This window comes from Amblyomma americanum, chromosome 5 (genome assembly GCF_052857255.1).
Source record: "Amblyomma americanum isolate KBUSLIRL-KWMA chromosome 5, ASM5285725v1, whole genome shotgun sequence".
NCBI lineage: Eukaryota > Metazoa > Arthropoda > Arachnida > Ixodida > Ixodidae > Amblyomma > Amblyomma americanum.
In genome coordinates this window covers 182,223,231-182,249,645 of record NC_135501.1, presented here as the reverse complement: position 1 = coordinate 182,249,645, position 26,415 = coordinate 182,223,231, and the positions used below count along the sequence as shown (strand labels likewise).

At 44.5% G+C, this 26,415-nt stretch overlaps 2 protein-coding genes across 4 annotated transcripts; one reads left to right on the top strand and one right to left on the bottom strand.

Annotated features, from left to right (window-relative positions):
- Positions 1 to 9,749: 9,749 nt before the first annotated feature.
- Positions 9,750 to 14,408, top strand: LOC144135385 (sulfotransferase ssu-1-like). The gene is made up of 2 exons (XM_077668053.1): positions 9,750 to 9,922; positions 12,765 to 14,408. Exon 2 carries the CDS (start codon positions 12,827 to 12,829, stop codon positions 13,817 to 13,819), a length of 993 nt encoding a protein of 330 aa, XP_077524179.1. The 5' UTR covers positions 9,750 to 9,922; positions 12,765 to 12,826; the 3' UTR covers positions 13,820 to 14,408.
- Positions 14,409 to 17,758: 3,350 nt separating this feature from the next.
- Positions 17,759 to 23,591, bottom strand: LOC144133113 (sulfotransferase 1E1-like). Of its 3 annotated transcripts, none has more exons than XM_077665969.1 (2): positions 23,343 to 23,591; positions 17,759 to 19,485 (listed from the first exon to the last, which is right to left on the bottom strand). In XM_077665969.1, the coding sequence occupies exon 2, from the start codon at positions 19,462 to 19,464 to the stop codon at positions 18,523 to 18,525; it is 942 nt and encodes a 313-aa protein (XP_077522095.1). In that variant the 5' UTR covers positions 19,465 to 19,485; positions 23,343 to 23,591; the 3' UTR covers positions 17,759 to 18,522. The 3 variants fall into 3 exon arrangements, with proteins under 3 accessions (XP_077522095.1, XP_077522096.1, XP_077522097.1); XM_077665970.1 differs by lacking the exon at positions 23,343 to 23,591 and adding an exon at positions 23,238 to 23,336; XM_077665971.1 differs by lacking the exon at positions 23,343 to 23,591 and adding an exon at positions 23,254 to 23,324.
- Positions 23,592 to 26,415: the final 2,824 nt, after the last annotated feature.

Sequence of the window (26,415 nt, the reverse complement as noted above, 5' to 3'; positions counted from 1 at the left end):
CGCTGCGCGCGGCGGCCGGGCTTCGCTTGCTTCGTAGAAGGAATGGATGAATGCAGGAGTGGTCGCCACGGACGGCAGTATATCGAATCGCGGGAGCGGATGAATACCGCGATTAAGACAATATGTGATCGGAAAGATTACGCTCACTCTAAAGTCTACAGCAACCTTTTGCAACAGTTGCTAGAAACAGCGCTGTACCCTCAATACATGGGGTGGAAAAAGTGCGGGCCTGGAGAAATGTTCATTGAGACGCCAGCTGAATTTAATGTGAGAGCCAAGACTACGCAGCTGCACGCACTGTCGGCATTTTTCGGTTGCTTTTGTGGGTAATTACTTTTTTCATTTTCTGTATTTTGCTTGGATTTGGCTATTCGCTTAAAGGAGGCATTATGGTGCCGAAAAAATTGAATTAGTTTTCGCGATATGGTACATTGCCAGTGACTGGAGAAGGTATAGGTACATCGGAAACGAGCCTCCAGGAGCACGAAAAGCTAGACGTATAGTTGCAAAGTCTATGAACAACCACCTTGTCTGACTGCAACACATGAGAGCATGTAAGCCCGATTTCAGTCTCCTATAGCGTGGCTTCGAACCACAGAATAATAAGCAATATATCAGCTTAGCCCACCTGAAAACTTTTGAACCCGATAGTAATTTACTTCAGCGATGAGCTGACCCCTCATCTCAGCGTCACTGTGTCGCCGACTTACAAAGGAGATACGGAAGAGCTGAAGAAAACGTTGGACAGCGGCTAACTGGCACCTTGTCGGGAGAACAATCACAATCTGTCACATATCAAATTTTCCAAATTATCGCTATTCGTATTCCTTTGGGTAAAACTGTTTTTCGCCACTTTTCTAACACAGTTTATAAGAAAAACGGAGAAACAATGAGTGTCGATGCTGCTCTAGGTGGCTGGGTTGCATTTTGTTTGTGTGAAAGTTGTCTTGGTGCGGTGGTTCCTCACAGTGCTCAACGGCGCCCAGAGTGCTGCCTTTCCGGAAGGGTTATGCCCAGACGAGTGTCCGAGCAATTTAGTCTCTGCGGCTTCTGAGCAGTAGGCTTTTTTTCGGCTGTTTCATTTTTTACAATGAAAGCTGTTATAAAATGGGCTTAGTAGTCATATAGCTTACATTCTGCTCTAGAATCGGCAGCGTGAGGCGTAAGAGCTTTATTACGCAGAGGATGAATTCATTGCAACCTGTCATGGTGGAAAGCTGCCAATTTAATTAAATTCAGTTGAACTTGCCACGGTTGACAGTTCCCACAGTGGAGAAAGAAAAACCGCTATCCGCTTTTAGGGAAGAGGGTGGCGACAGAACATGTGACAAGCGAGAGAGAAGAGATGTCGGAGGTGACGGCTGGCCTAGTTGTTTGGGAGGTATTTGTGAGAGCGGGTGAAATTGGAGCTTGAAGGTGACTGCCACGGCTTCTAATTTTCCAAAAGTACTGAAAACTACTACTCGTTTTCATACAGTATGGCCACTTGAACGCATAATATTATTTGTTTATTTATTTATACAAAATACACGTAAAGGCCCTCAATTTGAGGGTATTACATAAGTGGGGCGGTACAGGCAAGTAATCAAAAGAAAGAAATAAATAAGCCAAAAATTCCAGAAAATACAAACAAAAACAGATAAAAGCATATGGATCCTTGGAATAAAAATACAAAACCGAAATAATTAAACATTGCAGAATCGCGCAATCGTGAAAGTGTTAAGACATTATGGTGCTGTGTCAGAGGACAATTTTAACGAAAACGTGATAAAGCAGTGTTCCAGCAAGCCAAAAATTCCAACAAAAACCCAAAAAAGCCTGAATTTCTGAAAGTTTCCTTCTTTTTATATAATTAGTCCAAGCATCAAGAAATACTTCATTTTCAGTGGCATATTTTCCACCCAGTAAACGTAGGAAGCAGCGCAGTATATGAAGAGTAAAACGGCCCATTTCATTAAAAATTTTGAAAATACCGCGCTTCTATATACTACAGCGGAAGGAAAAGTGTAGAGCTCGGGTTATCCAGGTTAGCGCACAAATCAGCGAAAGTTGTTACATCGTCGGTTTAGCCAATAGCCCTGCATTCTTCCGTAGAATCAAACACCGTTTTCACATTCCTCTGTCATCGTCGTTACCTTCTGCTTCCTCGGTGGTCACCCTCTGGGGTTTTGTGCCGTGGCAGGCACCTTCCACCAGCGAATTCAACAGCTCTCGCCAATACCTTCCGAACAACTAGGCCAGCTGTCACCTCCCACATCTCTTGTCTCTTCCTTGTCTCTCTCTATCCTCTCCCCTAAAATTGGATAGGCGTTTTTTTCCTTCTACACTGTGGCAACTGCAAGTCACAACAAGTCGCTGTTCAGCTGAATTAAATTAAATTGCCACCTCTCCACCATGACAGGTGGCAAGAAATTCATGCGCCAAGTAATAAAGGTCTTAAGCTCACGCTGCCAATTCCACAACAGAATGTAGGGCTGTATAGTACTAAACCAATCTTATAAAAGCTTTCATTGTAAAAAATGCGACAGCCGAAAGAAAGCCCATTGCTCAGCAGCCAGCGCGATAAAATTGATCGGACACCCGTCCAGGCATAACCCTTTCGGAAAGGCATTACTCTGGGCGCCATTGAGCACCGTGCGGTATCACTGCACTTATAAAAACACCTTTAACACAAACAAAAGGACCTCCAGCCACCCAGAGCAGACCAACACTCAAGGGTTATATCGTCGTGCTTCTCAAATGTATTTTAAAAGTGGCGAAAAGCCGTTTTTTTCAAATGGTGTGAACAGCGATACTTTTGGAAAAAATGGTGCCAGACGCTGATTTTTCTTCCGGCAAAGTGTCAGTTGGCCACTGTTCAACGTTTTCTTCAGCTCTTTCATATTTCTTTTGTAAGCCGGCAGCATCGTGACGCTTAGACGAGAGGCCAGTTCATCGCTAAAGTAAATTACTATCGTGCACAAAGTTTTCAGGTGGGCGAAACTGATAGATCGTGTATTAGTTTGTGCTCGAGGCCACGCAATAGGAGACTGAAGTCGGGCTTATGTGCTCTCATGTGTTGCAATCAGACAAGCCGATTGTTCATAGACTTTGAAACTATACGTTTAGATCACTTTTCGTGCTCCCGGAGATTTTCGTTTCCGACGTACTCATGCAGACTCAAGACACTGGCAATGTACCGTATCGCGAAAACTTCTTAAAGTGTTGCAGCATCATAATGTCTCCCTTCCGAGAACAGCCAATTCCAAGCAAAGCACAGCAAATGACAGAAGTAACAATCCACCAAAGCAACCAGAAAATGCCGACAGTGCGTGCAGCTGCGTAGTCTTTTCTCTCACGTGAAATTCAGGCTGGCGCCTCAATGAACATTTCTCCAGGCCCGCACTTTTTCCACCCCGTGTATTGAGGGTACAGCGCTTTTTCTAGCAACCGTCGCAAAAGGTTGCTGTAGACCTTAGCGTGGGCGCAATCTTTCCGAGCACATATTGTCTTAAACGCGATATTCATCCGCTCCCGCGATTCGATGTACTGCCGTCTGTGGCGGCCACTCGCGCATTCATCCATTCCTTCTACGAAGCAAGCGAAGCCCGGCCGCCGCGCGAAGCGAAAGCAGTCTTCAGGTGTGCTGCCAAGCAGCGACATGTCCTTGTTCGCGCTCTGAAAAACGCGCGTTAGCTTGTCATATAACGTACCGGGAATGGCTGTCGAGTGCCTGGCTGCTACTTCTATGTGCATGCAGGGAGTCAGTTGTCGATTCTCAAGTGCCGTCTCCAGCTCGTACAAAGTGTCCAAAAAGTTCGGAGGCAAAGTGACGCTGAGGCGCGAGGTCAGTTCTCCCCGAAAGAAGACCGACAGAGGAATAATTGCCATGAGCCATGTGAACAGGAACGCTTTTCGACATGACCATCTGCGGTGAGCACTCTGGCCCCGCCAAGCACTGTTCATTGGGGTAGAGGCCGATAGAAACGACGCTATCAAGAAGAACGCCCAGTCCGTGTCCAGAAAACTGTGTCCGAATTCGAGGCGGTTATTGCCTGCCAGGAAAAGCCTGGACGAAAGAATGGCGATTGAAATGAGAAGAAACGCCCAAGATGACCGTATCACCACGCTGAAGTACGAAATTTGGTAAGCGTATGAATCCTTACACGTATAGAACGTCTCAAGCCTGTACTCCAAAATAGGTGTGATTTGGAAGTGGCGCAATGCATCACGGTCGGCCGCTATGGAGGCTATCAGTACGTCAGCTTCTCCGCGATTCAATCCGTCGACGGCTCAAGGAAGGTCTCGATATGCTTTGAACCTCAACGTTGCGTTTTGGGAGAGGAGCGCTTTGTATATTATGTCGTGCTGTATACTGTGGCACGCCGTTCTCGCAAATTTGTATATGCGTTTATCCAGGTGACATGCGAATGTAACTTTTTTATCTGTAGGAGGCAACCTAAAACGCGCCCTTCCTCTGTTGTAGCCCATTGAGCACATTCGATAGAAGAACATCTGTTGGGTGGCCGCAGAACTTATTTTCGATTTTACTGAGTTTAGGATTAGTTGGCTTCCGCCGCACAGTGAAAAACCGCTGTTGAGTGCGGATAACTCTTCAGGCTGCAGCAGCGTGCAGTCAGTGTTGTGAAACACTATCCATTCAGTGAAGTATGAAGTGAAAGGATTCCGTAAGAGGTAGCCGATGCACAAAGCCTTCCATCTGCATTGCCCTTCGAGAACAAACACAGTGCGCACGTTAAACCATCTGTTGGACTCGAGGGCTTTCGCGAATCTTTTGCCGCAGCACGACCACCTCGTTGCCTTTCCTTGATAGGCTCGCATGCTATCACCACCTAAGCGGTCTCTGCATGTTCCACATGTTAGTAAGGCGAGAGCGGAGTTTGGACTGACGTGTTCCTCGAGAAAAGTCACGGCTCCTTTGACGTTATCGCCAGAAAAGGGGGATTGAAGTGATTCTTCACCCCGAAGACTGTTCACGAAATCTCGCGTGGGAATAACCATGAGTGTAAGTAGCAGTGTAGGGCTCACAACTCGCAACATCGTCTCAAAGTTACTCAGTTATGTTTGCCACAGGTTAGAGTATTTAGTCGTTTCATGGGCTATGACTATAGAAGAGAACGAACTTTATCAGGTGCACAGACTGTAGCTTTGTCGCCAGGATTTTTGAGCAGGCCCGTACTACGCAGTAACTGTGCCACAGTGAACTATCCGAAAATTATCTTGAAAGGAATTCTGCACGAACCGTATACACTAATAGCACAATATCTTTACTAGGGAACCCACGCTTCAAGCGTGAAAGTTTTGGAAAGTGTCTGGCACTTACTTTCTGGCGACAACCATTTTAACGTAAACAATGGCTTAATCGGGAACCGATTTCGTTCCCGATTAGGTTTCGTCATATACCATGGTGGCAAAACAAAATGACAGTGCGAGTTGTCGCGATTATTCAGAGTTTTTTTTTTGCATTTCTGGTGGTTCTGTAGACTTGCAAACCGTAAAAAGTTTTACTCAGTCGTGAAGATTTACATGAGATATTCTTTTGCTTTCAAATATCAGAAACTGGTGCCACATAGATGTAATGGCAAGTGGGAGGATAAAGGGCAACCGTCAATAGAGGAAATGGGGCGAGTAAAATGTTAAATGAGAGCAAATATGCATGACGACGACTCACAGGACTGCTCCACCAGTTTCTCCAATAACCGGTTCTCCGATTTGGTCATGATCGTGGTTAAGGCAGTACGCAGACAGTCGCTGCACGCGCTATCTTGCTGTGGATTTCACTTGCTACCTTCTGAAAGCAACGCTCTCTGGAGTTCGAGAAACATGTACCGTGGAAGATGTGGCTAGCTTAAAGTGTAATGTCTCTTTAGTTCTTAATCGTTATTAGCATGATTTCCCTGCAAATATTTTACTAACATTAATAAGTCCTAGAAAAAAAAAAGATTTGTGCCCCTTCAGTGCGAAGGAAGTGTCAACAGTCTTATGTGCACAGCGATTCCCAATCATCATTCTCATCGCCCAAGCTCGACACCTAGGAATTTCCTTTCTTCTTGGCGGCAGATTGTGCGTTGATCAGCACAAGAACGTGAAGCAGCAGAATGTTTGGTTTAAATCCGGAGTTAAGTTTCTCACTTCTTTAAGAGTCTACTCACATGACCTTTAGACATTGATGAGATTGCGGAGTAGGCCCTGAAGCGGCGTTACAGATTTCGTCTAAAAAATGCAAAGTCTTAATAGGTCTCAGATTTCCAGACTTCCTGAAGCCCGAGAAAGCTGCGTTTTTTTTTTAAAATCTTCTCCAAACGTTTAAAAATCTACCTCAATCTGTGGTAAACGCGTGTTGCCCAGAGAACAGCTAATCCAAAATTACTTTTAGAATAGCGCACAGGCATTTCGAAAGCGAGCATTTACAAAAAGCACGGTTAGACATGTTTCAGTTCTTCGTCTTCCACGCTGGTCTTTTCCAAAGTTCGACGTTGTTTGTGAGGGGCTGTTGGGGATCCTGACGCTACCATTTGGAACGCTCCAGGTGCAGTCTTCTTGACATCCTTTTAAATGCTCCGGCTATTCGGCATTTACCACTCAATTTTGGGCTCAAGAAATCGATGTTTTAGAGGAGAGGGCAAAACGGAGGAAACGAGGTCTTTGAGGCCCAGCGTAGAAACGACCACGAGGAATACCGTCGGCCAGTCCAACATCACCTTTCTACATGAGTACTCTAAAATTATCATAATAAGTGAAGTTGCGAACGTATGTTCTTTCTCCAAAACCTATTGTCTTTCTCGCCAGCAATCCGTGAGCTCCACCACTACCGCCATGTTTGATGGAGAACCGGATGCGTTCATGCATGCGTCGGACTTCAAAAAGGGAGCAAGATAATGGCAATGGATTCATGAATGAAACTTGGCGAAAAATTTAAATTAAAAGGCTGCAGCAGCTAGCAACAGCGGTCTCTTCGTTTACAGCGACGGTGGGTTTTCATTGTTCGCGCTGTGACCTTGTGTGACAGCGCGTTCCAAAGTTTGCCTGTATCCACTTTTACGCGCAGGACACTGAATGCCAATCTGAGAGCACGGAATCCTACCCAGTTTCTTTCGTCTCCTGAAACAATGCCGCTTCGATCGCTCAACTGCATTATTATTCAAGCCCCACTTTGAAAAATCACTTCCGTCAATTAGCACACGGTGGACTTTCGAAAGTTGGTCGATTCATTGGTGTCTAAAGGTCAGTTCAAGGTTAACTGCAACGCTACGTGCGAACGCTTTTCATAGATGCAGGATCAAGACACGATAAATTAGGCTAAGATTAACCTTAGAGCGTGAGACGGAGCCTTTTCATGCACGGTTTTGTCTTTCCGGCTCCAGTTGTGTTGTTTTGGGGCGCAAGGTTTTCTTTTAGTGTGAATAGGATTGCGCTTGTGTGGTAAAGGAAACAAACAACAAGAAGCGTATCTGAGTCTGATTTTCGCTGCCTTTCTTGGACGTATATTTTGCAAAATTACTCAAAAAGTTATGCGAGAAGCCTTACAAATTTAAACGAATATGTCAGATCAAATGTGCCATTTAAGCTCTAGGCGCATACGACCTAACGAATGAAGGATAACGTTTTTGGGTTTTGTAAGGTTGAGCGAGTGTTCTCTGAGCTCTATTGGGGCCGGTACTTCTAATACTATTAGAATTCCTTCGTTGTCTTTATCCGTCAAAATATGTCGCACATATTATTTGTATATTCTCGAGTGACACAACCTGGAATGAAAGGAAAAAGTGCGCAAGGTTAGAAGACGTTGTAACAATAATGTAGAAAGTTGGTACTGACTTTTAAAAAGCTGGTAACTTAGCCTTATCCTCGTTGTTTTTTACGGTGTTATTCTTTTCGAAGACGTTAAAAGAGCAAACAAACAAAAACGGCGAAATCAGTTGCAAAGTGCTGTGGAAGCCTGTCAAGGCTCGATTCCATAAACCAGTGGAAACAACGAGGAGTAATATACCTGCTACCACTGTCAGCTGATAGCGCCAATATTTTTCTGCTTAATGAGCTTGAATTTTGCACCAAGCTCTTCTTGAGATCGAAGAGGAGACGCAGATCTTCTTACAATGGGAACCTAGCATAATACCTTGCAGTTCTACTCAGCTGCATTTATAAAAATTCCTGATTTTATTAAAGAGAAATAGGAGAAACTGCTGGCTCATACCTGGCGATTTGTTCGCATTTAGCGAGCAAATTCCGCCCAAAATCAATTTTTTGGGGAACCCTAAAAACGTAAAAAAAAGACTAAACATATGGCAGTGCAGGCGAAGGCTCCGCGCTCAGGACATACTTGGCTTTGCCAAACCTCTATCAGTTAGTATTCAAGGCAGGTTTTTTAAAAGTTTTTTTCTCTGGGTGGGATTATTTCCTTGACGCTTTTGAGGCGACATCTATAATTTGGACTGAAACCAAATATCTTTCGATCTAAATAATATATCAAGGCTTGAAAAACCAACCATATTCAGTGTCCAAGCGAAATATTCCAGTGGCAAATTTTTTAGGCGCATGTATTAGATGTCCTAAAAATCTTGGAAATGTTAGAAGAGCAGTGCCAAATTACTAGAATTTGTAAAGGTAACGCCCTAGGCACTGTGTATTCATTTTCTTTATCGAAGGAACAAACAGCGCTAAATAATTTGAAAAAAAAAATACATACGTAATGGCGGCAACTTTTGTGTGCAAGGATATCGGGGAGCACACGATAGCATGCTGACTGTTTTGAATTTTTTTCCCATCTTTTGTTAGCCGGCAGAAAAATATCACACTGTTAGAAGATACTGAACTCACCTAAAACAAATAAATTAGTATAAGATAGTGCCCTCTAAGAAAACGCTCTGAGTTCACAGTGTATAATTTTTTTGGCATCGCCTTCAAGGCTTACGTTGCATTTCATCGACATTATCTGTCGACTTCTGTACCTTATTATTGCCTGTCCCAAACTTTCCAAATATATTTTTCATCATCATCAGAGCTGCATATGCTACAGCACCTGCTGAATCACTACTTTTGCACTGGCCTGAGACATTCATTGAAACGGTCCGAAAGATCACAGTATTTAATCTCACAGTTGCTTAGTTTAGGTTCTAGCTGTGCTAAAAAATAAACATTTCAATGAACGTTGGCGGCGCTGCTGCGTGTTTTTATTCTCCAATAAGATTACTGATCCCTGATAAACTACATGCTTCCAAAGCTGCAGCCGTTGATGAGTTTATAAGCTATATTCTTAACTTTTCCGAAAATTTCGCCTGGAGAAAGATACAAGGACTGTTGTGGAAAAGCGCATAAAAGAGGCCTGTACTGTGCTTTTGTCGAGCTCTGTCCAAATCTAGGGCCTCATTTTGTACGCTATCTTTTATTGACCTCTGACTTGAGGTCCAGTTATAAAAGAAAGTAATGAGGAGTGACAGATAGGGCACATATCACGAACTAAAAAGAAAACCCTTTAAAATATTGTCCCTACAAAAGAAACTTCACAAAGCCCGTAGCGGGAACAGGTGCGTCGCTCGCAAAAGCAGGCATGTTCTTCCACTGCACTTGTAACTTTTGTTCTGGTTCGAAGCCTCAATCAGGTCAATCCAGCCTTCGAATCGCGTCCGTTTTCTTGATAAGAAGCGTTGTAGAGATAGAAATCGGCATACTGCCTGCACGCGCCCGCGCTGTCGTTTCTGATCTCAAAAACAACAGCTGCGTGTTTACCAATCAAAATTGTGGCTCGCTCGATCGGAGTTAGTCAGTTCTGATCAATCGAGCACGAGAGGCTGCGGGATCTAGCGAAAGTTTCTTACCGAAGGACAGTGCCGATCAAAATAGGACAGCGCTACTGTACGCCAGGTTAGCGCCGACTAAAACCGAACGCCGTGCAGCTTGTCCAAAGACTCCGACACCAGACGCAAGGGTGAGTATTTGTGGTCAAACTTAAGTATTAAAAATTCGGAGGAAGCTTCAAGAATTATGACACTTCCATACAAACTACAGTGCTCGCGATATTTGAAGTCCACTACCGACTTACAGAGGGGCGCTTTTGGCTTACTGAGAGTACCGCAAGCACGTCATGCGGCGACTAGGCCGGTTGATCGAAGAGTTTAGATGCGGAGAGCTGAAACTAGGCATCAGGCCACCCATGTCACGTCTCATTGAACAGAAATCTCAGACAAAGTGTTTAGAGAATTTGCGCAGCTTTTTGCGCAAAATTTAGACTTCTAAGTTTAGTACTATGCAGTTCATTTAGGAATGCCCATCACCGCAGCAAAAAAAAAAAAGTTTTCTTGTTCGCTCATGTTGTATTATAAGACGGGAGCTATATATCTAGAAAGCTTTGATTTTCGGCACTAAAGCATTTGTCTTAACCATAAAAGCGGCACACATGGGCCGGAACAAGTTATGGAAAAGTGTCACTGCGCGGTAACTGCAAATAGGTCCGTGGAACGAAGATTCAGGAGAGTAAGTTACCGTGCTAGTTGGTGATGCATGTTGTTCTAATTACTAAAGCTGTCTGCATAAGGGGTTCCGCAAATATTTAATGAAGACAATAAATGGAGACTAAACTAGACTCTAAACTAAACTTAACTAGAATAGAAGTGCTGGCTATACTAGGCTCGTACAGTAGCTGATCTATTTGAGGGTGTCCTAATACTAAATGTACTCCTACAGGCGTGTGAATAAAGAGTGACTTTTAAATCTTAGAAAATTTTAACAGAGCAAAAATACATCGATGCGGTAAGAGTATATAGTTATAGGGTGATAGAGTATATTTAAAGTTTTAGGGCTTCTAAATTAAAGGCCAGCATGGTACAACAATCTCCCGAATTGGCATAGTGGCTCGAAATATCGAATGTCACAAATACGCTTTTGAAAGCTCTATCAGTGGCCTTCCCGCTATCCAAATTTATAAACTTGTACATATTGAAATAGACTACATTTCTATAATCTGGATTTAAAAAGTGAGTGGCTAATTTTGTCAACAAGCAACTAAGGAAAGCCATGTTAACGAGGTTTCTAAGGCACATTTACGTCTTCAGTATTTCAAACGAACTTGCCGATTCTGCAATTTTGCTCTTAGGGCTCGTCATCGATTTGGCTGGCCTTCAATTGCACAGTATAATCTCAGACCAAAATCCAACAATTAAAAAAAATGTAATTGTTTATTTTAGACAATGTTTTTTTCAGCTTTGTAATTTACATAACATCAGCCTGGCTGTGCAATACAGTGCACAAATACCATCGGCGAATCTTGTGCTCATTATAGGATAAAATGTTAAAATAATAAAGGGTCCGGTATATATCAAGCTTCTATAGTGAGTCTCTGGAAGAAAAGCATGTTTTCAGCCTTTTGCGTGGTTATCACGAACAGCGAATGGCGGAGCATCTGCGCCCTTAACCCTTTTGGGCCTAAAATGTTTCTGTTGCTGTTGACGGAGCCAAAAACTGAAATATCAATTTATAATTCATAATGAAACATAACTATGCAGTCAGCAAAAATTAGCTTTATTTGCTACTTCACAGTGAGGCTTCTCGTTAAGAGCACTTTGTTCACTTTAAGGGGGGACACTGGTCTTAGACCTATTTTCCTTATTTTTAGTCTAATCCTAATGAAACTGTGTCAACTTGCTCATTTTTTATGCTGATTTCAAATATGAAATTGATTTTCTAATTAATTCATTAGTTCCTAAAATAATTTCAATTAGTCATTAGTACCTCAGTACAAAAAAAAACCAGCTCAATAAAGAAATAATTTGTAACCCATGACTACATAGTATGATGAGTAAAGAGTGCAATAATTGAAGCAGTTTTTCTATTTTGCCCTCATTAGTAACTTTACAGCACTTAGAATAGCAGCATTCAAAGTGTGAATATCGTGCATCGATAAACTTTGCAAAAATTCTAGAAGCATGATTGAACAATTGTGCTTAGATTATTGCATACATTGTGCCTTCAGCTTCCCTTAGCAAACAGTATGACATGTCTCTCTGTCCTAGACGTTGAGATATTGACGTATTGACGTACTAGGACAGCCAGGTGTCCAAAATTTTCATGGTGTTAAATCGCCTGCTCCTGCACAAATTGAGCCCACACAGTGATATAAATTTAATTTTATGGTCAAAATACCGGTTTCCGGGAGGAGAAAACTGGTAGAGTTGAAGAATAATGACTAAAGGCTCCAAAAATGTCATTTTTAAAAATTGATTTTTGGGTCATTTTTAGGTCCTAAAACAAGTGTCCCCCCACACTTTCTCAAGCCATCACTCTTCTTTTCTTTCTGTGAAGGCTGGTCAGCCGACCTGATTCAATGCATCGTTTACAGAAAGAGAAGTGGAACCTACTGTATTTTTTAATGTTATCAAGTTAAAATGGCCTTATTTTAATATACACGGCAAAATAATGATCAAAGCTCATGTAGTATGTGAAAAAGATACTTGAGCTGTTGCTCCATGACGATGCTGAGCATTAAAGGGTTAAATGCCAGACTGAATGAAGAAAGTGATGAAGTAATATCGCTCGGAATGCACGGGAATCTTCACACCAAGTATACGATTCAACTAAGCATGCGAGAAAAGTTGTAGATAAAGAAAAGCTTGCTTTGAACAGTTCCCTAGAAGATTGCTTTCTTGTACAAAATTTAAAGAAAAACAAAACATGCTGCTCTTTATATATTTCGTAAGCATTGTTATTTGTGAATCCCAGAAAAAAAACAAGATGTCGTCTTCATGACGTTTATTTTTTTTCCCATGGCCTTTCAGTGAAGAAAGTTGCCACGTAACCAGTGCCCCTACTTGCAACCCAAGACCGGACTGAGACAACAATGGCTAGCGAGGCGTTCAGGTATATTGATGGCCTCCATATCTGCAAGCATTTCCCCGAGGATGCCGTCCGTTCCACACTGGCGTACAAGCCGCAACCTGGAGACCTGTTCATTGTCACTTATCCGAAATGCGGCACTTCATGGATGCAACAGATTGTCTATAACATCCTCATGAATGGAGACTTACCCGAGGATAAAACCGACGCAATCTTGCGTTTGCCGTTCCTAGAGATCCAAGGAGCCGACGCAGCTACATATGGTCTGAAGCCCGGAGCTTACAAGACACATCTGCCCTTCCACATGCATCCTTACTCGCCCGACGCCAAGTACATCTACGTGGTGCGGAACCCTTACGACTGCTGCGTCTCCTTCTACCACCACACAAGGAACTTCCCCATGTACCACTTCGAGAACGGTACTTTCGACGAGTTCGTTGACAAGTTCGTGGCAGGTAAGGTCGACTTCGGCGACTACTGCGACCACCTGCTATCCTGGTACGAGCATCGCAATGACGCCAATGTGCTGTTCCTCACTTTTGAGGACATTAAGCGCGACACCAAGACCGCAGTGCTCCGCGTCGCGGAGTTCATGGGGAAGAATTACGGAAGCAAGCTTCGAGAAGACCAGGCCCTCTTGGAGAAGATTGTGAAGGCCGTTTCGTTTGAAAACATGAAAGATGCTCTGAATGCCAAGTTCGACGCGAAACGCAGCCGGGGGGACAATGGGGGACCAAACAGCAGCGGCTCTGTCAACACTCCGTCGAAAAAGGAATGGAACTCGGCTCAACTCAAAGGGTTAGAGGCATTCAAGACCTACTTCGCTAAACCAATGAAGGGCGACTTTGCGCGCAAAGGGGCTGTGGGCGACTGGAAGCAAGCATTCAACAGTGAGCAGATTGCCAAAATGAAGCGTTACATAGCTTGGAAAACAGCAGGAAGTGATGTAATGAACCTGTGGAAAGATATTCCGATCGAATATGACACGCGGTGCTGAGAGGTAGTAAAAGCCGGGCTTTACTATCAGTGCTTGAATATGACGTTGAAAGGCATTGCGCTGCAGGTACTGTCCGTTTACGGAATTTAGAGGAAGGGCATCAGTCGAGTAAACACGATAGTTGAAGATAAGATTGCTGCTCCTTCGAGTCTAGCTAGGCTGGTGTTTTTTTTTTTTACTCCCTGTTTTTCTTTCGGTCGCAGCCACCTGTTATTTGTCCGATAACGTTCTTTTCTTGTGCTGGGCTTGAAGGAAAAAGAAAGTAAATTTTTGTTTAATGTTCTCAGTAAATATTTTCATCTCCTCAATAAATATTGGAGCTGTTGACGCGATCAACGTTGTTTTTGTAACCATTTGTAGTAATACCTTAAAGTGTTGCGCGTATCTGTACAATTGAATAAACGAATAAACAAGACCAAAACTTAAGCACTTGAAAATCGTTGCTTTATTGCCATGCAGCTCGAAGAAAAGCTGAAGAATATTTTGCTCTGGGCTTTTGTGAGACGCCCGAGGGTAATCTTAACTGTTTACATTGTTTCAGAGATACGTTGATGAGTCCATTAACTGTAAAATATGCATACTTTATGTATTTCAGAAACCCATCTTTTGTAAATTACAGAAACGATGTATACTTATCTTGACTTGCATCACAGCAAAAGTTCGTCGGATTTCAGAACGATAGACAGAGGGCAACAGAAACTTCACTGAAGGTAGCCAGACGTGTTCTACCGTACTGTCGCTGACGGGAAAACATACAGTGGCCTGCCCTGTCTGACATCATGATCACCATCATCATCACCACCACCACCACCACCACCACCACCACCACCACCACCACCACCACCACCACCACCACCACCACCACCACCACCATCATTATCATCATCATCAGCCTGACTACACCCACTGCAGGGCAAAGGCCTCTCCCATGTCTCTCCAATTAACCCTGTCGTTTGCCAGCTGCATCCACCCTTTGCCTGCAAACTTCTTAATCTCATCCGCCCGCCTAACCTTCTGCTGCCCCCTGCTACGCTTACTTTCTCTTGGAATCCACTCCGTTACCCTTAAGGATCAGCCGTAAAGGGCGCAATCCAAGGATTGTAGTTTATATTGACTGGATAATTTTTCTTGAGAAAGCCTACTTCAGTGTACAAGCAACTACTTTGATGAGTAGAAGTGTGTTTTGAACAGTTGCTTTGCTAACGGAATATAAACTTAATATCACAGCACCTATAAATAACGCTAATGAGAAGTGTTTTATTATGTTTCTTAGACCTCCACTTCTAAAACCACTCGCGGTGTTTCTTGGCTGCGCTAGAATGTTTGACCGTAAGCATTATTCACCTGTAATGAGTATATCAAATCAGATTTGCCAAGGTAATGCGTTGGGTACAGGCCTGTTTTCGGTCCTGTTGCAGGCATGTTGCAGGCAGTTGCAGGTCCTCCACAGCGCAAGAGATCTCATCTCTGGAGAGCTCATCGAATTTTACGACATTTATATCGGCCTCCAAATTCAAGCTGATGTGGCACGATAACGTTTTCAGGCTTGTTTCTTCAGGCGGGCTGGGCTTAGTGCACCTGTATATGAGGCAGATAGGTACCCGTTTCTTTTTTTTTTTCAAGGCTGTTCCTATCCAATTATGGCCATTTTTGCAGGTAAACCTATTTAATCTGGTCCCTAACTTAATTTTTTCTCCGAATTTGACAGACTGCATGTCCTTCGGTGGTATAGTATTTATGTGGGAAGTTTGTGATTCGGAGCGCTTTTTGGCTGTTCGATTTTCCAGTGATCATTTCTATTACCCTTCTCGCAAAACTACTGGGTGATAAAGACTGCGCTTTAAGGATTTCCTAAAGCTAGGAAATAAGGTACGTGAAATCTACCTGTGCACATAATTTATGTGGCCAGGGGGACACAAAGTGAAGTGGGAAGTGTCAACGTTAGGTACCTAATTACCTGAAATCGATCAATGAATTTTTAGTGATTACATTAGGCGGCTATGCTTTATGAGAACCATAGAGGTAGCCGTAGAGGTGGTCCTGCATCTCCCAGCATGTGCGGGTTCCCAGATATTCGCGTCGTATAGTTCACCTTGATCGACGCAACTACGCATGCAAGGCGTCGACGATCAGCGCGAAAGCCTTCTCGACATGACGCGGCTTTTTCTCTGGCAAGACGTAAAGAGTCTGGTGAAGCTGAGAACAGTTCCCTTTCGAATTTCGGGTACCGAAATTGAAGAAACGCCGGACGCGACATAATTACTTGCAATGCGTAGGCAGTCGGCGCGAAATACCCCCCTAGCGGGACGCAACAGCTGCGTCGCATTAGGGAGAACATCATGGAATCGCAGCGCTGGCAGACAAGGACACAGAGAGGTCACACACACTTATGCAATTGCGTGTGTGTCCTTGTCTACCAGCGTTGTGATTCCATGGTGTTCTACAACTACCAACTAGCCCAGCAACATACCCTGCACAAGTACATTAGGGAGGTGTTTCGCGTCAACTGCCACCGCCTTGCATGCGTATTTACACGAAATGAGTGGAAACATTGCGGCGAATATCAAGGAACACGCGTGCTTAGAAGGGCAGTGCTCAGTGGCGATGTCGCTGCGCTAGTGTTGCGGTATGTCGCCTTTGGTCACCGATCCCATGCACGACGCATTGAGGAGAAACTCGCTCGTCATCACCGACGAAGGGCGCCACCTGTCGAATGGAAGCACCTTGTGCTTCATGGTTCCTTTTCTTCCTTTTCGCCATCTCCGATTCGAGGCTTCAAAAATGGTCGCCACTGAGACCACTGAGCGAGACACAACGGCTGCGCTGTAAAATAACGTGTGGTTAAGAACTTCAAAACGTCCGGCCTGCAGTCCGGTTTGCCCAGTTCAAGCGGCCGGCCTCATTCTTTATATTTGTGTAAAGACGCTTTTGCAGAGCTGGCCATTTGTGTTTGGCATTGCTCGTTTTATGGGTTGAAAGACCTATAAAAATGAGGAATATCTACTTTGAATCAGGGGGCACAGTTAAAGTAGGTCGTCACTGTTTCCACGTTAATTCAGCGCGGTGATTTGATAATTGCGCCCTAATGTAATTTTGTAAGCCAACACGGTGTTTACAAACAGCTCGTGAGTGCCGTAGGCGTTTGGGGTATCATCTGCGTCGGTGAATGCTACAGTGCTCGGTTTTCTTTCGTTAGCATGCCAAAGCATTTGAGAACGCTTTTTCAGGCAGACCTGTCCTTACAAAAATGGTCTATAGACAGTCTACAGACTTCTTATAGACTCTATTGCCTTCCTATACATGTTTCTTTTTTCTATTCATAGTCTATATACTGTATATAGACAAAAGTCTATCAGAGGTGTATGGCCATGAATCTATAGATCGTCTATATACTGTGTATAGAATTTGTATTGCCTATAGACTGTTCTCTAGGGTTTGTTTGTAGACAGTCTAGATACTTTATAGACAGAAGTAAATGGACAGTCAATAGAATGCCTAAAGAAATTTTTGCAAGGGTGTCTATAGGTGAACCAGTTTGAACGGCTCTATAAGTTGACAATTGTAGCTGACGTGGCAGCATGTCTGACTCCGCGAGAAAATTCCCCCCCCCCCCCCCCCCCCCCTCCGCTTTCCACCTGACGGTCTTACGGTTACAAAGTTGCCACCACCGTTGTAAAACCCAGGAACAGGGCACTAATAGCTGTAACCTGACAACAAGTATAATGTCGCTCTACATCAGAGCACCACACCATATCATCAACGCGGTCCAGTCTGAGTCGTTGCTTAAAAAGATGCTGTCAGTACCCGCAACCCCACACTGTAGTTCTTCAGTTTCTTTGCCCGAAACTGAAAAGGCAACAGTTATGAACAACCCTTGTGTTGACATCTTCGTGCCATTCACTGATATTAATTACAAGAAAACACACAATTAACGCTGTGTCAGGCAAAAACCAAATAAAGCGTATATATTTTTAGGCATTCATTAAAAATAAACGCAAGTGATATATATTGACGGCAAAGGGCACAGAGAAGCAACAAAGGTATGAAAAATGCTGGACGCATTTTCAAATACTGCAATCTTTTTGGAGTCAACATTTCACGCTCAATGCGCTTGTAATTTAATTGGTTAGGTAGCCATAGAAGCTTTGTTCTGTAGGGTGTTTAAGCCATACGTTGTTTTGTGTGTTCTGACTTTCCAGGGCTCAGCCTGACTTGTCTGCTTATACGAACTGCTCAATTACTTTCACCCATTATACCGGAACAGCTCTACTCATCTGGTCTGCTCTATACTCGTGTTAAGACACATGGTTAAAAATTTCGATCAGAGTTTAGTTATTATAGTCCGTATCCTCACAAATTAATTTGAAACTCGCCATTACCGCTGCATGCGGCACGCAGATTGCGTAATTAACTACCATTTTCAATAAAAAAATGTTATTCAGAACGCCTTCAGGACATTCTGCATCTATTCAGAGGTTTGTAGCTGATGCCATGCACTCAGGAAGAGCAGGGTTCTGGCTGAGAGACTAGAAAAACCTTTCCGGTTTTGTCCTCTATCAATCTTTGTGGTGCTGGATGGCATTGGCTTATATAATGTTCTGAATTACAGCACCCTGTCATGAAAAGGCAGTCGGGAGCAGGAGCTGTCGTTATCAGCTACACAGATTTCAAAGCTTGTCACTGAAACACTCAACACTGCACACTCACGGAAGGTCAACATCCTTCCAGAGACTCATCAGGTCACTTCCTGTGGTGGCCTTCGCTATCTTCTCTTTCATTCTTAGAATCTGTTCAGGTGAGAAGTGATTCCTCCAGTCGCCGACTTGTCCCTTACGCACAAAGTCGCCAGTCATGGGGACTTTGATGAAGTCAAGCAAAGTGCCAAGTCCTTTCTTCAGCTCCGGCCTCACTCTTTCAAGCATTGACTCATCAAGCATAGTATGCTGGTGGCCATTGAAGTTCAATACTTTCTTCATATTTTCTAAACTAGTCTTCTCAATAATACGTTCGAGGAGTTCCGGGTTTTCCTTGAGCTTCTTCTCCCTCTCAGGCCCTAGAAAGGCAGCGATCTTGAGGACATGTCCACGCGTGTCTTCCTTGAGTTCCTCGTAGGTCAAGAAAAGGACGTTGGGCTCGTTTCGCTGTCTGTACCAGGACATCACGTTCTCAAAGTAATCTCCGTAATCAACTCGACCCTGGAGGAAGAGCTCGAAGAACTCGTCGAAAGTGGCGGTGTCGAATTTGTACGCCGGCATGTGTTTGGTGTGGTAGTAAAACGAAACGCAGGTGTCGTACGGATTCCTTGCAATGCAGACATACTTCGCCTCTGGCGCGTAAGGGGTCTTATTGAAGGGCAGGTGCGTCTTAAAGGCGGAGGGCTTCGGAGCGTAAAGTGCGGCCTCGGCACCTTGCAATTCAATGCACGGCAGTCGGATGAAATAGTCCAGGGGTTCCTTGGGGTCCTCCGCATCCATCAGGATATTGTAGATGATGCGGTGGGTCCATGTGGACCCGGATTTTGGGTATCCTGCGAGAAATATGTCTGCTGGTCTTGGCTTGTATGCGATAGCGGAGAGAACCGCGTCATGCGGGAAGTGCTTGCCCAGATGCAGTCCTTCTATATCACGGAAGACTTCAGCGGCCATCTTTATCCTTTCGGTGATTCCCTATTGAGAGAAGCAGAAACAAAGCGAAATTTCAAGGACATCTTTCAAGTGCTTGATTTGAAACAGGTTGGGCTTCAAATGCGCATATACTAAAGCAGAATGTTTAAAGTCAAGCTGGATGTACCGTTTAATATTGTACATTCGCACAGGATGTGTCGCCAAATTTGAGCCTAGGTTTAAAAAATGTGTTGCATAGCAGATGGGTGAAATCTAAGACATGTTTCCGTTTCTGTTGCGAAATTTAGTTTTTTTAATTCATATCATGTGGTTAACCAGCAAAAATACATTATGTAAATGGGTTATGTTTATAGAGACCTAAGCGCATTTGTTAAAAAAATTCTCGATTGGCTTCCGAAATATCATATTCTATTGTATTCGGTCCACTGCACCTACGTACAGGTTACGTCCAAAGATGCCAGGCCAAAGGGACTCATTCTCAGACTACTATAGTAGAATACAACTTTAGAAGGCAGCGGCATTTGCCCCTCAAAGGCGGATGCACACGAGCCTCGGCCAATAGGCGCGCACTTCAAGCGACGTCATGAGTCGGACGGCCGGTGACCCCGCCGACGGAGAATATGCCTAACATGGCCGCCTCGCTTCGAACTGAGCCGAGTCGCGTCAGCGGTGTGCGTCTCCCTTCGTCAGAGTGGATTCGAATTGTTTGTGGGCGTCTGTCATGCCGTAAATATTATTGCGAGCTTACGATGCACAATTGGTGCCGCGTGCGTTTGTTCTGAGCCGTGAGCCGACGAAAAAAGATAACAGCGAACGTCGGTGACGCTGCGCTGCGCGTCGTCTGGAAACAGGGTCCCGCGGCGACTCACCGCTGCAAGCAAACATCGTACATGTTTGTTTTATGGTGCTTTGTTTAGCTCCTAAGTGAAGTTACGACGAGGAGAGTTTACCAAAGTCTGGTACCTACTGTGAGCGGCGGGCGTGTTTGTGTACTGTGCCCCTGCGTTTCTCGTCGGACCTGGCGAAGTTTGGTTTAGGTTTGGTTTATGGGGGTTTAACGTCCCAAAGCGACTCAGGCTACGAGAGACGCCGTAGTGAAGTGCTCCGGAAATTTCGACCACCTGGGGTTCTTTAACGTGCACTGACATCGCACATTACACAGGCCTCTAGAATTTCGCCTCCATCGAAATTCGACCGCCGCGGCAAGGATCGAACCCGCGTCTTAAGGGACAGCAGCCGAGCGCCGTAACCATTCAGCCACCGCGGCGGCCGCGACGTGGCGAAGTGATGGAGCAAAACTATTAGGATAAATGAGAAAAGCGTGCGCGGATGAAACCAACCTACGAGTTCCTCAACAGAAAAGATTTCCGAAAGCAACCTCCAACGCAAAGATTCGTTGCTGCCAGCTCAGTGCTTAAACGATCGATCGTTGGCAGCAGTATGATAAGATAGCCGAGCGTCTAGCAGCGCATCGTTCGAGTGTCGTTCGGGGCCGTCGATCTCGCTCCGTAGCAGACGACGCACAGCGTTGTGGAAGGCACGCAGTTATTTTCTCTCGCGATCCGACATGCGCTGTAGCATTTCCATCACGATAGTTTTACCAAACCACTCATCAAGATACACAAATCTTATTTATACCGAGAAATACGCGTTTTAGAAGCAGTCACAACTTTTTGAGCGGGACTATTTCTTTAGCCGCGGAGGCAATTGGCTGCTGCGCTTCGGTCATCTGGGCGGGGCCTCTCGTGTCTTCTAAAGTTGTACCCAACTATAGTGCCGCATTTACTACGCACCCGATAAAATCTCTGTACAGGAAAGATGACGTATATTTCTCACCTCTGCGAACTTTGGTAGCTTCATAGGCACCTAAAGTTCTTAATGACACTCCAGAAAAGCTGGCCCTATGGCAGGGAAATTTTAGTCTAGTTTAGCGACTATGAGGGACGCCATAGTGAAGGCTTCCGGAAATTTCGACCACCTGGGGTTCTTTAACATGCACTGACATCGCGCAGTACGCGGACCTCTAGAATTTGACACACCCTGTACGTCTTTCGTGATACCTTTTTCCGATATTTGTTGCCGCGAAAAATGTAAACGACCGTGCGGTTCCTCTCGTCCGCTAGCGTATTGCAGCGCTTCCAACTATGATTCGAAAAACGAAGAGTGCACGCTGATCATCTCCGCTTTAATGAAGCTGTCTTCAAGTTTCATTAAAGTTAGCTTTCGATAGCCTCCCTATAACTCATGAAGGCTGCACGCTCTATTCACTTGTTCTGAACGAAGGCGCTACGCCCTTAGACAGATACTGAGGGCAGCCACCACTTACTTCGACTAGACCAGTGCGTGCGCTTCGTTCGTTCGAAGCATGGGCTTTTGGCGCCACAATAATTTATTGATGCGAAAGCATTTCTAGGCCATGTCGACTGGGTTGTGTCACCAAAGCGTGCCACCAAAACGTGTCCGCTGCGATTGTGGCTTTCTCAGATGAGGTAGAATCAAAGGGATGGCTGTGATCGATAGAGATAAATGTGAGAATGATGCGCAAAAAAAGTGATGTCAATAGGTTGATTGGTTAATTTTTTAGAGCCAATAATGCCGAAAGACGTCAAAATAGCGCGGCCGTCCATGTAATGAATGGATGGGAAAACAGCCGAGAATGAAAAAAAAAGTAGAAAAATAGGCAAAGAAGTGAAAATAAAGTTTGAAATGAATTGAAATGTGTTTTATGAGTGATCACTAATCGACCAAAAAGTTTGACAGAAAAATTGATTAGTAAGAAGCAAACGTCAATGGACTCAAAGAGGGGCAGAAAAAGGCGACGAGTGTCGAGAAAGCATCAATGATTTCCCATTCCTGCAATATGGGTAGCTGCAGTGATCTCTAACGTTTTTTCAAGAGTGAAGGCAGAAGAGTGAAGGCTGTTTCACCATAGACATTTCACTGTTTTTAAAAATAGGTTTCTTGAGTTAGAAGAGCGTCTTGTTTTCGGCACGGCATTCTTAACGGTGTAATACATCTGAATACAATAAGATGCGCTAACTAAAAGGCTGGTTAACTAATAATAAATAGTTAAACTGTAACTATTCATGTTAAGCTTCTTAATTATTAAGAGACATGTAGCCCACCGTAAGTAATATCCATATCAATCTTTTATAATTTCAAAAACGCAGTTATCCTCGGCTCTGTGGCCAAAGAAATTTTTGGTACATCGCGCCGAAATACACGCGCCTCTGAAAAGCTTGCAGGCAAAGCAACCTTTCATCGAAATAAAAAAAAGTTGTGCCACAGCGCGAAGGCAACCGCGTTTTCGAAATTGTAAAAAAAATTGATATGAATATTTACTTGCGGTGGGCTACACGTCCCTCAATAATTAAGACGCCTAACAGAAATAGTGAAAAAGTTAACTATTCAATATTAATTAGTCAGGCCGATTGTTAGCACGTCTTAGCTCTATGCTAATGTACTACACCGCTGAAAATGCTGAGCCGAAAAAAGCGGTCTTCTAACTCAAAAAGCCTATCTTTAAAATTGTGTAATGCCTTAAGTGAAACACCCTGTACAAAACACGCTTGGTCGGCTTTCTTAGCTCCCTCTGTTTGCCATTCTCCCCTGCCCGCCATAACTAAGCAATGCAGCGAGCACGACAGAAAACAGCTGTTATGCGCTATGCAGGCCCCCGTTTTTCCGTCAGAAAAATGAACCAAATGAAACTTGCCGATCTCGAAATAATGTCTGGCGAAAGAAGCCCCGAATGCGAAAGGCAAGGAAATTCGAAGCAGTTTGAAAACACTTGCCGTATTACCAAATTACCTCTGCTGTAGCAACGAATTGAAGCAGACGACTATAGAAACACTCCTCCACAGCTCCCACGGCTTCATATGACAATTGAAATAACTGACCTTGTTAAAGCAGCTGGCGCGATGAGACAGCTCGCTCAAATTGTAGCCCCGCGTGTGTCGTAATGAAGACCGGTTCGTATGGCGAACTGACTGGCGGGAAAGACGAGAGTGTGTCTGGCTTGACAATGTTATCGGCTGCGTGTAAAAGGCATTGTGCGCAGTACCAGGTTGCCGAGTCCGTTCGACCCGCCCGCACGCCGGGGCGCTCCGAACGCCAGAGAGCGAGCAGGGAAGCAGTGTCGCTGGCGCAGTATATTGTCGTGAAAAAACAAACAAACAAAAACAACAACAAAACAAAAACAAAAATACATCAAGCAGCAGGTGGCGTCAGGCAGAGTCACGTACGTTAGGGTTGCACTTTTTAAAACATCTTTTCATGCTTGCTGTTCTGGCTTCCTCGAAGGTAGACTGCAGTAGCAATGTGAAAGCGTTGGTGGTGCTATAGAGTTCCCGATTTCTGTGCATTCATTTGGCACACCGCGAATTGAATGGCCGTTATAGGTACGGACAACCTTCCACACCATACACGACGTGAAATGACGATTGGTTTAACAAACCTTTTCAACCAGCGAAGTAAAGCAATCCCGGGAGAATCACACAATATTCAAATAGAAATAAAAGTTGACAGAAAAAGGTGACAGGCTATTTTTCTTTAGGCACAAATTGAACAGAATGGTTTCTTTACTGAAAAATATTAATTAGCACTTGCCATAGAATTTTTTTTTCTTACTGCAATTCGGTCCCAGTAGCTAAAACGACGAAAACAGGCTGCGGGCGGCAGTTGAGCCGCTGCAGAGAAATTGATAAACCAGCTCGGTATCAGACAGAAAAGCGTTTCGCGCGTCAACATACCAACGAAGGAGTCAAGTTGACAATGGACAGCTGCTATATATACCGGCAGGAGGCTGCTTAATTTTTTTCGCAAGATGCCTGCTATCTCTGTTAAAAAAAAAACTCGTTCGAAAATATGTGCACGGCGCGAAAAGACAGTTGCCTGCCCGCCGTCTCCGTAGTCGCCGATAAGCGTTAGCCACCGCAGCGATTAGCTATCACTGCTCGGACAGAATTGTTGGTTTCAGACAATGCATAACGGGCCCACGAAGAATATTTTCTGCAGTGCGCAGCTGTAGCGGAGCGGCCGCTTCCCTGCCGGCCTCCAAAACAGGCGTCCACACAAACTCAATCTAACCCTCGCTTTGCCCGAATCCTTTAACAATTGCAGAATGAGTGCCCACACCGGCGTTCCGGCCAAAAAGAAAAATTACCAGTGGCTTAGCTCCGCTATGCCAGGATATACGTAGCGTGAGCTCTGCTGAGCCGCTGAGCAGCAATCTCACTCTCCTTCTCCATGGCTATACCACACTGGCAAACGCCCCGCTATATGTATACCCTCACTGATACATCTGCGCATGCGCACAAAATTAGGCGCTATTAAACGGCTCCGGCGCAGCGTCAGACTTGGCTACTGCGCCACGGAGGCGCACAGCTGGGCACGCGCCGGCGCAAGTCCGTCTGCCGCGGTTACGACTTCACTCTTCTGGAATGCGCAGACCGGCGAGGCGGGCGCGGCGGCGGCGGTGTGCCGTGTGACGTCACTGCTCCTCGCGCATGCGCAGAATGGCTCTCCAGGAGCCACGCGAAACTGCACAACCTCGGCCAGTGTAGCTCACGCTACAATAGCAAATCCCCTTGCCGCTGAAGCTGCCTTGATGCTTAACAAACCGCAACAGTTCTAACTGAGCTGAATCACTTCTTCAGCAAACACTTTTTTGCGGATACATGCTTAGTTTATTCTCGTTCAGTCCGGTAGGCATGCAAAAGAACGCATACGTAGCCCCATCAAAGCCTTCCCTAACATTCGCAGATTTTCAGTCCTTTAAGGGCACCAAGTGAAAATCTCAATCTCGAAGCCATCGCAGCCGCATTTTGACGGCAATGAACTGCAACGTAGATGTAAGCCCCGCTTAGGGTCCCAATTAGTTCAGTGACGCCCCCTCGCCCCTCTTTGCCTCTCCTTGTCGAAATTAATCAAGTTCCATCATGAGACAAGTTTCAGTTTTCAATTTGGTGCCACGCTTCGTTCCGTCAACACTTCCGGTTTTCCAGATTTGGCGCCATGCTTCAGCTCCACCCACTTCCGGTGTTTTCAAATTTAGCGCCACTTTTGCTCCGGACCCGCCCATTTTCTCCACATTTTTAGCTCTAATTAATTACCTAATTAACCCGCCTTAACCCTTTTGTCACTTACACATCCTCTTTCGATGCTCTATCCAATGATAGCATTCTTTTCCCGATATACCAAATAGTTCCTTCATTATAAGACTTATATAATGTAGTCCACGCCGAAATCACCTACATAGCCATACAATGCTTATGCATTAAAAGCTCAAGCAATTATCTGAACCCACAATGAAAAAGCACATTGAAAAAAGGAGGATGGAGCACAGTTAGAGACGATGCCAGTGCCGTTACTGTCGTCAGTCTTCATTGTTTCCAAGTTCATTGTTTGGTAGATAGACGACACATGACCTGCGCTTGTAAAAATGAAGAGACAGGCTAGCAGTCTTGGTAGACACTGCCATTCGCCCCTGTTTCAAGTTGCAGAAGTTTCCGACAAAAATGAACGACTTTCGCCGTTATGGTCTGATGCTCACAGGACATTCGTTGTTTGCTTTGTCAGCCCAATTAAGGACAGCATTCTCCCACGCTCGGGTCAATGGGGTCATCAACTTTGACAGCGCTTTTAATATAAGAATTGCAGATTGCAAGGACATAGATCTTTAAACTAGAAAGGCCATGACATCTGAAATGCGAACGGAAAAAAATATGCACTTTCCTTCTGATTAAATTAACACATTTATTTATATCTATACAAGACTTGGTACCACTATTATCCTTCATCTGAGAAAAGCATTTTGGAAGCACTCTCAACTACGCTCTTGGCTGCAGGAAAAAAAACAAGACATGTTCAATAATATTCTGTTCAAGCTATTAACTGCAGAGAAAATGATATACGGTATTTTGTTGCAATAGAATCACGAAAGTGATTTTAAGAAGCGCTGTGAAAGTTTAA